Source organism: Bos taurus, chromosome 15, assembly GCF_002263795.3.
Source record: "Bos taurus isolate L1 Dominette 01449 registration number 42190680 breed Hereford chromosome 15, ARS-UCD2.0, whole genome shotgun sequence".
NCBI lineage: Eukaryota > Metazoa > Chordata > Mammalia > Artiodactyla > Bovidae > Bos > Bos taurus.
The window spans coordinates 83,568,818-83,583,289 of NC_037342.1; the positions used below are offsets into that span (position 1 = coordinate 83,568,818).

General features: G+C 55.8%; 1 protein-coding gene across 3 annotated transcripts in view; it reads left to right on the plus strand.

Moving 5' to 3' along the window:
• LOC613282 (beta-galactosidase-1-like protein 2) overlaps positions 1-14,472 on the plus strand; it is a 34,365-nt gene that overhangs the window by 14,287 nt on the left and 5,606 nt on the right. For 2 of the 3 annotated variants that reach the window (XM_024975950.2, XM_024975947.2), the window contains exons 6-13: positions 70-178; positions 3,143-3,235; positions 4,150-4,231; positions 5,078-5,142; positions 11,475-11,559; positions 12,413-12,550; positions 13,467-13,547; positions 13,988-14,094. In XM_024975950.2, coding sequence (XP_024831718.1) covers positions 70-178; positions 3,143-3,235; positions 4,150-4,231; positions 5,078-5,142; positions 11,475-11,559; positions 12,413-12,550; positions 13,467-13,547; positions 13,988-14,094 — 760 coding nt within the window. The remainder of the gene's footprint in view (positions 1-69; positions 179-3,142; positions 3,236-4,149; positions 4,232-5,077; positions 5,143-11,474; positions 11,560-12,412; positions 12,551-13,466; positions 13,548-13,987; positions 14,095-14,472) is intronic. The other variant, XM_024975949.2, reaches the window with a different exon arrangement.

A 14,472-nucleotide genomic window follows, 5' to 3' on the forward strand; every position in this document is an offset into this window, starting at 1 on the left:
CTCAGATGCGTGAACGTCTCTGTCTGCTGTCTCCCACCCCAAGGCTGAGTCTCACCTTCTCCCTCCTAGCTGGTTACTCAAAGATTCTCATATGAAGCTGAGAACAACTCACAAGGGCTTCACAGCAGCAGTGAATCGCTATTTTGATGACCTGATTCCCAAGATTAGAGGATTCCAGGTAAAACCTGATTCCCCATCTCTGTGACCAAGGGAAGTACTTGCCTGAATTGCCTTCCTGGGCAGGGCTCAGCCTACTTTCTTTCACTCATAAGCAGGAAGCATGTATAGCAGCTAATTCCAGTTCCTTATTTAAGAAATATGCTTCTTTTCCTTTTATGCCTGTTCCTCACCTACTGTCTTACTGGGATGCCGTTTCCTGGCAGGATGCTGGGAACCACGCTCTGTATATTTTTATGTCTTCTTTTTAATGACAGACCTCAGAATGTCTTAACTTATCTGCTAAAGATAGCTACGTGTCAGTCTTTCACAAGTGATAGATGATGCAGATGACCTTAGGTCAGTGATTTTGTAGAAACTGCAATTTGTTTTTTTTTTAATATCTCTCCCTCTGCAACAAAACCATGGTGTCATACACATTCATTATTTCAGTAGAAATAGTATGCCACCATATTGCTGCAAGGTTTGGAAACTACATGAAGGGCTGTATAAGTAGGTAGCAAATGAGCAGAGGGAAGGAACGAAAGATATCTATTAGGTATCGAGCTTTCTATTGGGCTTCCCTGGTGGATGAGTGGTAAAGAATCCCCATGCAATGCAGAAGCCATAGAAGACTTGGATTTGATCCCTGGAGGAGGAAGTGGCAACCCACTCCAGTCTTCTTGCCTGGAGAATCCCATGGATAGAGGAGCCTGGCGGGCTAGAGTCCGTGGGGTCACAAAGAGTCAGACACGACTGAAGTGACTTGGCACACATGCATTTGGTGTTTACGGAGCGTATTTTATCCTCACAGCAATCCCTGGAAAGGGATGCTACTGTAGGGGTAGCGACAGGCCTGGAAATGGCCAGCAAGGCTTCGGGTCGTGTGGATCTTCTTGGGGCAGAGCTGGCTCCTGACTCTGAGCGTGCCCTGGGACCAGCAGACGAGGTGCCGCTGGCTCCAGGGCCATCCGTGTGCAGCTGGGGACGGAGATGCAGGGGCGGTCCTTTGCGGCCCTGGAGCTGTGCTGGCCAGGGTGGTAGCCTCGGCCACCAGTGGCTATTTCAGTTAAAATCTATTAAAACTAAATAAAGAATTTAGTTCTTTATTCATACCATACGCAGTTCAAGTGCTAGGTAGCCACCTGTGGATGGTCACTACCACACTGGACGGTGAGAGCAGAGAACATTTTCATCATCAAAGAAAGTTCTAGCACAAATTAGCACACTCTCGGCACCCCAGATCAGGACATTCCCCATCTTGGAGCGCTTGCAAGACAAAATCAGTAATCAGAAGGTTGCCTGGTGAGCACAAAACCCGGAGCTGCAGAAGTTGGGGATCTTACCCTTTGAGCCACCAGGGAAGCCACCCAAAAAGTTGTTACTTATTTTTTGCTGTGCCACACAGCTTGTGGGGTCTTGGTTCCCCACCAAGGGGAACCAAGGGGTAGAACCTGGGCCACAGTAAGGAAAGCCTGGAATCCTAACCGATAGGCTGCCGGGCAACTCCCAGTATCGCGGCTTTGTTCCTGTGTGTGCTGCTCTGTCACTGAGTCATGTCCAACTCTCTTGCAATCCTGTGGATCGCAGCCCACCGGGCGCCTCTATTCATGGGCTCTTCCAGGCAAGAACATTAGGGTGGGTTGCCATTTCCTACTGCAGGGGATCTTCCCAACCCAGGGATCAAATCCACGTCTCTTGCACTGGTAGGCAGACTCTTTACCACTGAGCCCCTGGGAAGCACACAGGTTTGGGAAACTTTTAGGCTCTTTTCTGCCCACTAATCTCTAGTGCAGCTGGTTCCGCTCTGCTTGCCGAGTCTATCCCACTTCAGCTCTCCCTGCCCAGGTCCTCCCAGGCCACAAGCACAGGCATTGGTGTGTAGACGCTTCCACCCACTGGCACACGGTCCTGGGAGCTATCTGGCTTCTTCCTTTCATTGTTGGTGTGTTGTCTAATTCTGAGGGTGCAACGCTCTTTTTCTTAGTCTTGCGTGCCAGGAGGAGACCTTCTGGCGGCCACGTGTCTCCAAGGGCAGATTGCAAAGGGCAGAGCTGAGTGTAGTGAAACTGACTAGGGTAGGACATGGCAGGTGCGAGGGGCAGGGAGAAAACACGACCGCCAGGCTGGCGAGAGTTGCAAAGACAGGGCTGACGGAGCCTGTGAACATCGCAGAAGGGGGTCGGCGGGGAAGGGGGAGGAGGAGGCTGGGCGTGAGGGCGTAACTGAGAGGGCAGAAGGGACTGGATCCCACATGATCCTGGGACTGGGGAAGAGGCAGCAGGGGGAGAGGAGCTCGAGGAGGCTGGCCAGTGCAGAATCCAGGAGTGGTGCTGCAGGAGGGAGGGTTTCCCGGAGGAGGAGAGACTGTTGGTGGAGAGAAATCAGACCAGGATGAAAAGGGATTGCATGCATTTAGCAAAGAGAAGGTCAGGGTGGAATGCAAAGGGCGGCCGCGAGACCACAGTAGAGGACAGAGTCACGAGTGGTGGGCTGTCGCGGGGCGTGCAGAGCTGCTGCACCGTTTGCCCACGAAGGGAGACCACGCGGGAGGGGAGGATGGGGCCCTGTGGCGGTGACCGGGCAAGTGAAGACAGGGGTGCAGGGATGGAAGCAGAGCGGGTCCCCGAGGGGGGGTGACGTGTGCCCGCATGGGAGAGGGCCGCACCCCTGCTCCCCTGGTGCCCCGGAGGAAGGCTGGCTGGAGGTCTAAGCCTGTGCTTAAGGTGTTGGGCTAGGGGAGTCGGCGGGCGCTGCTCCCTGGGGGCACTGGGGAAGGCAGGGTGCTGGAGGCTTTGACCCCACGAGGTGGCTGCTGACAGTGATGGAGACTGCCCCCACCGCCGTGGCCCCGGGGCCGAGTTTAGGAGCGGGTTATTTTCTGTGCCACTCTGAACGTGCGTGTGCAGCAACAAATTGAGAAAGTCAGTCCAGCCTTTCCCCACCAGCTGACTCATCCTCAGACTCTCGTCTCCTTGACCCCCAGTTCCAAGAAGAGGGTCCCATTATTGCCATGCAGATGGAGAATGAGTACGGTTCCTATAATCTGGATAAAAGATACATGCCGTATATTAAAAACGTAAGTGCCCCATCATTTTCCTCCGTCTTTACATACTTTTCTCACTTTGCTGATTCATGGAGCAAACATCCTGAGCAGCTAAGCTCGCAAGGTACTGTTCGGGATGCAGTGTTTGTTAGCAACGGATGCAGAACTTTCAAGTGTCAAAGTCTCACAGTGAGTACTCTGTAAATCTGCGCCCTTGAAGTTCATGAATCAATGCTGTGCCCAGCTGGGGGCTTCCCTTTGTCTTTTTTTTTTTCAAAATATAGGACAGAGAAAAGTTATTTATTCTAAAGAGTTTGTAGTGTTGACTTCCAAATAGAACAGAGTTTTAGTTTTTGAAAACCAAAGAGAAATCAGAGGATGCCTCGGTTGCAGCGAAAAGACAAAGTCGCACACTGTTGTTGTGCTGCTCTTCCGCACTGGATGAGGCGACGGAAGTGCAGCTGGTGTTTCCACGCTTTCCCCCCAGACGGGGGCCTGCACACCTGCATGACTCTGACGTAAGCACAGAGTGACTCACAGTAATTTTTCCTTCTGTGGATATCACAGATCTTTTTTGGTTGGTGTTCGTATAGTACAGGCTTTCCCACCCTTTCGTCTTTGATTTTTCTGTATCCACGGACTTCAGGTACATACTCTGTATATAATTAGAAGAATTTGTTTTCCTTAATCCATTATGAAAATTCTTGTCTTTGGAATGTGGTTGGTGTCCATTCCAGGCCGTTGCATTTAAGTCCCTTTTGGCTGATGGTTGCATTTAAGTCCCTTTTGGCTGTTCTCATTGAACAGCTTACCAGCAATAGGAGTGGGGGGTGGTGAGGCCTCCTTCCCGCCCCTCAGCTCATTCTGGTGCTCCGACCCTCGCCTTCTCCTTGGGACGCGCCCCCCAGGGCCGTGGACCACAGTTCATCTTCCCGACTGTCCCACAGGCACTGCTGAGCAGAGGGATCAAGACGATGCTCATGACGGCGGACACGGGCCAGGGACTCCTGAAGGGGCACACACCGACCGGTATGCACGGCGGCTTTGCCGGCCTCCCCCGCCCGCTGAGTCTGAGGGTCTGTCTGAGGCCCCGTTGCCCCATTTCCCGGGCCAGGCCGTGTCCAGGCGCCCGCGGCCCCGACATGAGGAACCAGGGCCCTGCTCGCGGCCCCGCATCTCCCTGCTGGCCTCCGGCCCCCGGGCGCAGCGGAGGCATCTCTGCCGCTGTTCTGGGCCAGGCCCGAACCTCCGGGAGAGAGCAGGGTTCCAGAGAAAGTCCAGCCCTAGACCTGCCCCGGGAGCGCGTGGGGCGAAGAGTCCGGGCATAAAAGCCACGAGAAAACGTGCAGGAGAGTTACAGGGGGAAACATGGGTGGGCGCACAGGACGGAGGAAGGGTCACGCGAACGATCTGGAGATCGGTGCTGTGGGCTTCTCTAGCCGGCCTGGCCCGGGCCTTGCCCTCCGCCCGCTCTTCCCGGCGCCGTGGTGGCGCTCACCTCGCGGTGGCAGAGACAGAGCGTCCTGCGCTGGGCCCGGGAGACCGGAGTCAGGCCCGAGGTCTCCGGCCGCTCGCCCGGGCTCGGCTTTCTCGGCGGGCTCTTTATCCACCAGCACACGGGGTGACTCCGCCCTTCTTGTCCGCCGGGTCACTCGCGGTGAAGGCTGAGCAGAGGCGCAGTGAGCGTGAGCGGTGCTGCTCGAGCCCCTGTGGACACACGCGGCCTCGTCTTCACCAGCAGCGTCTGCAGGCGTCGCGGGCGGTGTCTGCGGGCAGCGGCGGGCGGCGTCTGGGGGCGTCACAGGCAGCGTCTGCGGGCGGCGGTGGCACCGCGCCAGCTGCTGACCCCGGCTCGGTCTCCCCTTCCCTCCACAGTGTTTGCCACCCTCCACATGAAGAGCATAAGGCAGAAAACGTACGAACACCTCTCCTCAGCTCAGGTGAGGACAGCTCAGAGGCGCGGGGTGTTTTCCTTCATCTCAGGTGAAGACTTGGCTCAGATGTTCAGGAACTTCTCAGCTCTGATTCGCTCAGTTAAAACTTGGCTCTGTTACACGCTGGAAATGCCTGCTGAGGGCGGTTTGAGGTGCAGTTGCATCAAAGTGCCCACAAAGCCTGGCCCACAGCCCCGAGGAGGGTTCAGGATGGCAGAGCGAGCGCACCGCAGCGCTGAGTGTCCTCACTAAGGGCGGGGCTCTGCTCCCCCCACAGTCCAGGCGCTATGCCCTCTCCACCATCCCCTGCCCCCCAGTTTGGGAGCAACACTAGGAAACAGCTGGGGCCCCAGGTCATGGCTCCATAGCCTGAGCTTCTGGCTCTGCCAACAGAGCCTCTGGTTTCAGGATACCCTGCACACAGGAAGCCATGACACCCACTAGGAGTTTATACACCACTCATTGTTCCCCATTCCAGGTGCAATTTGCTAAGCAGATGTCACTTTTTGCCATAGCAATCTGCCTGATAATATGGGTAACATTCTATCTTTATTGAGATTTCTAAACCAAAATGGACCTAAAGTCAGTTTGCAAAAGTTTTTACCCTTTGAATGAATAGCCTCATTCACATTTACCTGTGGTCCAATGAGAAAGACAAGAAACAAAAATAAACAGAATTCAGTAGGAAGTGCTGGTTCCAATAGAAGCATTAGGGGGAATCAGAGGGTGCACAAATCTCTACCACCAAAAGAAATCAGTGGCTGAATGCTTCACTCTGCACCTGTCCAAGCTCTGCAGTATTAGAATGAAGGGAACACTCTCCTAATTTCCATCAAGACAAGACAATGCCTGGAATTCTAAAAAAATAGTTATCTCCCTGATTCTGTCCTTCTTCAGTCTAAGATAGAACTAAGATTTAGAGAAGAGTGCAAAGATACAAAGGGCTGAGTATCCAGCCGCCTAACAACTGGGCCAACACCAAGGGCTGTTGGTCGGTACAAGGGAAATGGTACACGAAGCACAGAGATTTGCAAGGACTGGAGTCCGAGAGAACATGGAGAGGGAATGTAACTCTTGGGGCAGAGCAGACGCTCAGAATATGATGGTGATGGTGGTGATGGTGGTGATGGTGGTGATGGTGATGAGGGTGGTGATGGTGATGATGGTGATGGTGATGGTGGTGATGGTGATGGTGGTGGTGATGGTGGTGATGGTGATGGTGGTGATGATGGTGGTGATGGTGATGATGGTGGTGATGGTGGTGATGGTGATGATGGTGGTGATGGTGATGATGGTGGTGATGGTGGTGATGGTGATGGTGGTGATGATGGTGGTGATGGTGATGATGGTGGTGGTGATGATGGTGATGGTGATGGTGGTGATGGTGGTGATGGTGATGATGGTGATGGTGGTGATGGTGATGGTGATGGTGATGGTGGTGGTGATGGTGGTGATGGTGATGGTGGTGATGATGGTGGTGATGGTGGTGGTGGTGATGGTGGTGATGGTGATGATGGTGGTGATGGTGATGGTGATGGTGATGGTGGTGGTGGTGGTGGTGGTGATGGTGGTGATGGTGGTGGTGATGGTGGTGATGGTGGTGATGGTGGTGGTGATGGTGGTGATGGTGGTGATGGTGGTGATGGTGATGATGGTGGTGATGGTGATGGTGATGGTGATGGTGGTGGTGATGGTGGTGGTGGTGATGGTGGTGATGGTGATGGTGGTGATGATGGTGGTGATGGTGGTGATGGTGATGGTGGTGATGGTGGTGGTGATGGTGGTGATGGTGGTGATGGTGGTGGTGATGGTGGTGATGGTGGTGATGGTGATGGTGGTGGTGATGGTGGTGGTGATGGTGGTGATGGTGATGGTGGTGATGATGGTGGTGATGGTGGTGATGGTGATGGTGGTGATGGTGATGATGGTGGTGATGGTAGTGATGGTGGTGATGGTGGTGATGGTGATGGTGATGGTGGTGATGCTGGTGGTGATGATGGTGGTGATGGTGGTGATGGTGGTGATGGTGGTGGTGATGGTGGTGGTGATGGTGGTGATGCTGGTGGTGGTGATGCTGGTGGTGATGATGGTGGTGATGGTGATGGTAGTGATGGTGGTGATGGTGGTGGTGGTGATGGTGGTGATGGTGATGATGGTGGTGATGGTGATGGTGATGGTGGTGGTGATGGTGGTGATGGTGATGGTGGTGATGATGGTGGTGATGATGGTGGTGATGGTGATGGTGGTGGTGATGGTGGTGATGGTGGTGGTGATGGTGGTGATGGTGGTGATGGTGATGGTGGTGATGGTGGTGGTGATGGTGGTGATGGTGGTGATGGTGGTGATGGTGATGATGGTGGTGATGGTGATGGTGATGGTGATGGTGGTGGTGATGGTGGTGATGGTGATGGTGGTGATGATGGTGGTGATGGTGGTGATGGTGATGGTGGTGATGGTGGTGGTGATGGTGGTGATGGTGGTGATGGTGGTGATGGTGATGATGGTGGTGATGGTGGTGATGGTGGTGATGGTGATGGTGGTGGTGATGGTGGTGATGGTGATGGTGGTGATGATGGTGGTGATGGTGGTGATGGTGATGGTGGTGATGGTGATGATGGTGGTGATGGTAGTGATGGTGGTGATGGTGGTGATGGTGATGGTGATGGTGGTGATGCTGGTGGTGATGATGGTGGTGATGGTGGTGATGGTGATGGTAGTGATGGTGGTGATGGTGGTGATGGTGGTGGTGATGGTGGTGATGCTGGTGGTGGTGATGCTGGTGGTGATGATGGTGGTGATGGTGATGGTAGTGATGGTGGTGATGGTGGTGGTGGTGATGGTGGTGATGGTGATGATGGTGGTGATGGTGATGGTGATGGTGGTGGTGATGGTGGTGATGGTGATGGTGGTGATGATGGTGGTGATGATGGTGGTGATGGTGATGGTGGTGGAGGAAGAATATGGGATAGTAAGTGGGGATTCAGCAGTTACAAATGATATCCTAACTATAATAACGTCCTAAAACTGAGTTCGTTTATTCATCAGATAAATCAGCCAGTAAATGTTTTCAGCACTTGCTAGGGGCCAGTTCTTCCCTGGTGGTTGTCACCTCCCTGGTGGCTCAGATGCTAAAGCGTCTGCCTGCAATGCGGAAGATCCAGGTTCCATCCCTGGGTCGGGAAGATCCCCGGAGAAGGAAATGGCACCCCAGTCCAGTACTCTTGCTGGAAAACCCCATGGACGGAGGAGCCTGGTGGGCTACAGTCCGTGGGGTCGCAAAGGGTCAGACATGACTGAGCGACTTCACTTCCTTTCTTTCTGTGTGCCAGCTGGGCTTCCCAGGTGCTCAGTGGTAAAGAATCTACCTGCCTAGGAGAAGTTGTGGGTTCGATCCCTAGGTCAGGAAGATCCCCTGGGGAAGGAAATGGCCGCCCGCTCCAGTTTCTTGCCTGGATGAGATTATAGTCCATGGAGTCACAAGAGTTGGACAGGACTTAGCAACTAAACAAGGGCAGCAAATGTGCCAGTTAGCTGTTTATTTGTCAAGGCCTTGCGGATAAAGCAGGGGAGGAGCCCACAAAGTCAGCACTTTGGAGCTTGCATTTTAGTGGTAAGAGACAGGTGGTCAACAAGGCAAGTGTGGAGAAAGCTGGTAACGCAAGCTAAGAAAACATTCTCTGAGAATATTTATATATACGTTTAGTTTACACCCCCCCCCCCATTTTTAATGTTTGTCTCTTACTTTACGTGTAAGAAGCTATTGGTCCTATCCTTAGCTTGCCTGTGAGGAAACCATGATTCAGAAAGGGAAAATTTCTGCTTTGAGATCATCTGTGGTCGGTCATTTAACAGAATAACCCAGGTTCAAACCCAGTCCTCCTGCCTCCAGATCCCGTGCTCTTTCCCTGCCCTCTGAACTCCTCCGGTGAGGAGAGGGTCAGGGCGGAAGAACGAGAACATGCATCAGAGTGGTTTGGAAAGGCTGAGACGCACTCTTGCCGAGAACTCCACCCGACACAGTGCTGGGCCACCAGAGGCGACCCCCAGCTCAGCCTTTGCCACCCCCGATGCCTAACTCCTGGACTCCTACCCGAACAGTGGGCTCTCGAACACCCGGCTCTGAAGGCTCATGGGGACTGTGCCCTAAGACCTGCTCGACCATAGCAAAGAAGCACCTCCTCAGAGCCACTGTGGAGGTCTGTGGGGAGGTTCGTGGGGAATAGGACCAGCTCTGATGCAGCGGGCTCGCCTGTAGGTGTTCAGGCAGGAAACAGAGTTATCATCCTGAAGAGCTGCGTGTACTGCCTGTTCACAGCACCACGCCTCACGGCAGCCACGGTGTGCACGCAAGCCCGTTGTATAAGGAGGGATGAACAGATGAAGACAATGATACGTGTATCGAGGGGAAAACATTCAGCTTTTAAAAAGGAGGAAATCTGTCATTTGTGACCCCATGGATGAGCCTGGACAGCGCTGAGCCTGGCAGATACGCCAGACAGTGAGAGACTAATAACGACCGTGGTGGCACTTTGGTGTGGAGTCCCCGGCAGAAAGCAGCAGACTCCCACGGCGGCCGCAGAGTGGCCGGCGGCGGCTGCGGGGCGCCAGGGAAACGGGGAGACACTGGAGGAGGGCGCAAGCACCGACAGGGCAAACGCGGTCTGGGATGCACAACTGAGCCCGGTGGTAAACAGCCCTGAATCGCTGAAGTGACGTTTGTTGAGAGAATATGATATAGATGTTCCTACCAAAAAAAAAAAACAAGTGAAAGAAGGAATTGGGAGTGAATCTCACATTAGGGGAAGATTCATTTGGTGGCATCTTCAAAATTTGGGAGCATTTTCATGGAAAAGGGGAAATTCTTTCTGGTACTAGGGAACAGAATTAATTTCAGTGGGTAAAAGGAATAACAAAACTTTTATTGGCTGTATGTAGGGGTTGTACTTTCTTGCAATCTGAATTCTCCAGAAATGGAATATACTGTCTCGTGATGAATTCACCATCACCTGAAAAGGCAGGGTGTCTGCAGGGATCAGTGCCCACCCAAGGATGGGGCGATGGCCAGAGCCCTCATGTAACAGACCCTTCCCGACGTGAGGATCTGTAATGTGGGGGTCCTGTAGGGCTGGGAGGAAGGAAGCTGCAGGGACTTAAGACGCACAGCTTCCATTTGTGTGCGTGCGCTCAGTCGTGCCCCACTCTGTGGCCCACCAGGCTCCTCTGTCCGTGTGGTTCTCCAGGCAAGAACACTGGAGTGGGTTGCCATGCCCTCCTCCAATGGATCCTCCTGACCCAGGGATTGAACCCGTGGCTTTTGTTTCTCCAGCATTGGCAGGCGGTTCTTTTCCTCTAGCACCACCTGGGAGGCTTGAATCAGCCTTAAAGGAGAGAGCACGTTATCTCCGGAATTCAGTAGAATATTTTTAAAACGTTAAATTACAGGATGCCAGGCAGAAATGAGTGAAAAGGTCACGTGACTTTGTGGTCACGAAGTTGGTAGTGGTTTTGTTAGTTTACTTATTTTTGCCTTACTTTCTTTGAAGCATTTATCAGCTTAGGCAGGAATGTGAATGCTGTGGGGGGCTGGGGGCTAGGGTCCCCTCGCTGAGAGCAGACATTCCAAGCCTGCATTAACTTTCAGAGCTCGAAGGAGCAGTGTTGACTTTAACTATGGAGTGTGTGAGCCTGAATGCGGAGCGTGTAGGTCCTGAAGGCCTGGGACGGAGGAGGGCCTCTGGCCTCAGGATGGCTCAGGCTGGGGCGCTGGAAGGCCTCTGGATGGCTCGGGCTGGGGCGCTAGAAGGCCTCGGGTCTTGGGATGGCTCAGGGCTGGGACGATTGAGGGCCTTGGTATGGCTCAGGCTGGGATGGCAGAGGGCCTCAGGCCTCGGGATGGCTCGGGCTGGGACAATTGAGGGCCTCGGGATGGCTTGGACTGGGATGGCGGAGGGCCTCAGGATGGCTTCGGCTGGGATGGTGGAGGGCCTCGGGCCTCGGGATGGCTCAGGCTGGGGTGGTGGAGGGCCTCGGGATGGCTCGGGCTGGGCAAGGGCAGAGCAGGAGCCGGGGATTGTGTGGGATTCTCGCTGGGCTTGCATTGCTGGCACTTGGTTCTTGACATCTCCAGTGCCTCCTCTGGGTCAGGTGCTTCCCTACGAGACCTCTCCTGGGGTTGGTCAGGGGGATGAAGAGATTTCTCCAAAGCTGGAACAGTGAGACCATGAGAGGCAGGCCAGGCTGGGCCTGTGCTGAGAGCAGTCGGGGGCGGTGAGGATGCGTGCGGGTGAGGCGGGCCGCGTGATGGCCGGCTTGAATGCGTCCGCTCTCTGCCTCCGCAGGGCCCGGGCCCGGTCATGATGACGGTGTACACCGCCAGGTCTCTGGACGGATGGGGCACTCCTCGGAACACTCTGGACTTGCACAGTGAGTCGCATGTCGCGCTGTTTGTCTCTGAGGGTGGGTGTCGGCGGGACTCTCCCGCCCACTGATTAGGGTCCCTGAGGTTGACGGGGCGGGCGGATCCTGTGTGCAGTGTCTGTGTCTGTGTGTCTGTGTCTGTCTGTGTGTCTGTCTCTGTGTCTCAGTGTCTGTCTGTGTGTCTGTCTGTGTGTCCGTGTCCGTGTCTGTGTCTGTGGGCTGTGTAAGCATGCTGTGTCTGAGCCACACGGGAGGGTCTCCCCGCATGTCAGTGTGATCTGGTGATTATTCTGTCTGGAGTGTCTTTGTTGGACTGAAGCTCTAAAGTCAAGAGAGCCAGCTGTTATGGGAGGCAGTTCAGGGACAGCTAGTGGGGCTCCACCCGGGAGCGGGCGCTGTGGGCCCCAGATCCTCTGGCAGCCCCGCCTTCCGGGAGGAGCCACAGGCGGGAGGCGGCTGGAGGGTCGTGCTCCTGGGGCGGTGACTTTAGACCAATACGCACAGGTCGCTCCGTGCTTCAGAGGCACGAGCTGGACACCCGGAGACAGAGACGTTGGGGAGATCAGACCCGGGGGGCCCTGATGGCACCGCGGGGCGCCCCCTCCCTCCCCCCCTCCTCATCCCTCCCCCCTCCCCCTCCCTCCCCCGCCCCCCCACATGCGGTCCTGAAGTCAGGGAGGCTCCGCTCCCCTGCCCACCCCCCACGCCCCCCTCGCTTCCCCCCTACCCCGCCTCCCACGACGTCACCGAGGGTCCGCTCCCTTCTTGCCTGGCCCCTCCCTCCCCCTCCCCCCTCCCCACGACCCACTTCAGTCCTGAAGTCACCGAGGCTCCGCTCCCCCCTCCCCGCCCCCTGCAGTGCTGATGGAGAGTGTCCGGGAGATGCTGAAGCTCAGGTTCTCCCTCAACTTCTACATGTTCCACGGAGGCACCAACTTCGGCTTCACGGGCGGGGCCGCGTTCCCCGGCCATCGCCTCCCTATGGTCACCAGCTACGGCAAGTCCCGGCCGGTCCCGCGCCGTCTGCCCACGGCTGCCCCGCCTCTGCAGTCTCGGGTCGGGTCCTTTGCAAGCAGAGAAGCTAGTGGCTTAGCTCTGTCCGTCCACTGTGCAGCCTTTGTGAAAATCTTAGTTTTAATCGGCGGATGACTGCTTTCCAGTGTTGTGCTGGTTCCCCCATCCATCAGCATGAATCAGCCACAGGTATCCTTACAGCCCAGCCCACCCTCCAGGTGGGCACACAGTGCTGCCTGAGCTCCCGGTGCGAGACGCAGCTTCCCACGAGCCATAGTCCTACCCACGGTCGTGGGTCTGTGGAGACGCGGCTCTCAGCCCGCCTGGACGCCCGCACGGCCGTTCTCTGCGTCTGCATCTCTGTTCCTCCCGCGGCTAGGCTCATCGGTACCATTTCTCTAGGTTCCACGTGTGTGCGTTAACATATGAGATCTATTTTTCTCCTTCTGACTGACTTCGCTCTCTGTAACAGGCTCTAGGTTCCACCTTAGCTCAACTGACTCAGATTCCCTCCACAAGCCTTTGTTCTTCGGGGCTCACTGTGAAAGCCATTCCCTTGATCCCCCTATCCCGGGTGTTGGGTGTTGATGACTAGGTCTCCCCCAGTCTGCGACTCTGCTCAGGGACCAAGCAGGCAGCGAGGGTGAGAGAGGGGAAGGGGTCTGGTTGGAAACCAGCGGGTCCCGGCGCTGGGCTCCAGCCTGGGCTCCTGACCCCCCGGGGTTGCCATCTGTCCCTCCTGGGGGAGTGTAGGGAGCTGGCATCGGGCACCTTCCTGCCTCAAGGCCTTCCTCCCAGAGCTGCTGCATGAAGGGCCCTTTGACTCAGCACCAGCTGCCAAAGTCCCCTGGAAGTTGGGCCTCTTTAGGGAAGGTGACGAATGTGTTTCTATTTCTCAGACTATGGGGCGCTGCTGACAGAGGACGGAGGCTATACACCTGAGTATCTCGTATTTCAAGAGTTTTTTCGCCCTGACGCAGGTACCCGCCCCGCCCTCCAGAGGGCTCTGGGCTGTGGGGGGCGGGGTGCAGACGTGGTCCTTGGGGGAGTCCAGCTCGCCCCAGTGCGTTTTATCCTCAGGGGCTGGGGACTCGGGCTGCACGAGACAGTCCCCCCAGCCCCGCCGTCGGTGGAAACCAGAGGGTCCAGGCCCTCCCCAGAGCCACAAGATGCGCGTGTCCAGGTGGAAGTCGGGAGAGGGGGCAGAATCTGAGCACGCATGCTCCCCCGCTGGCTTTCAGGAGATTCTGACCAACAGGGTGCCCGGGCCAGGCCTCTGGGTGCAGGAGGACTCCCTCCCTTCGGTCCCTGCCCCCGTGGACCATCTGTGGTGCTGGGCAGGCTGGCCAGGGGCAGCAGAGGGTGCTGCACCCTTGGACGGCGCTGGGGAAGGAGCCAGCCTCCTGCCTGTGGTTTGCAGGGGTTCCCAGCTTCCAGCATCAAGACCACAGACCTAAGGACACGTACGCTCCCCTGGCCGCAGGTCACTTCATATCCCTGTGGGACACCCTGATTCACCAGGACGACGTGAGTCCCCTGCTCATGGACATGAGCTCAGGACTCGGCGGGGGAAGGAATGAACATGGGGGCAGAAAGCCGTCTTCGCGGTTTCAGTCCCTTCTACAGTTCAGATTAGGAGACCTAGATTACTGCAGAGTCGCTCAGTCCTGTCCGACTCTGCGACCTGTGGACTGTCGCCAGTCAGGCTCCCCTGTCCGTGGGATTTTCCAGGCAAGAGTAGTGGAGTGGGTTGCCATTTCCTCCTCCAGGGGGTCTTCCCGACCCAGAGATGGAACCTCCTGAGTCTCCATACTGCCGGCAGGTTCTTCACTGCTGAGCTACCTGGGAGCCCAATACATCCATCCCCTCCCTCGGGGACCCCCCTCCCTGCCCCTCTTGGTCACT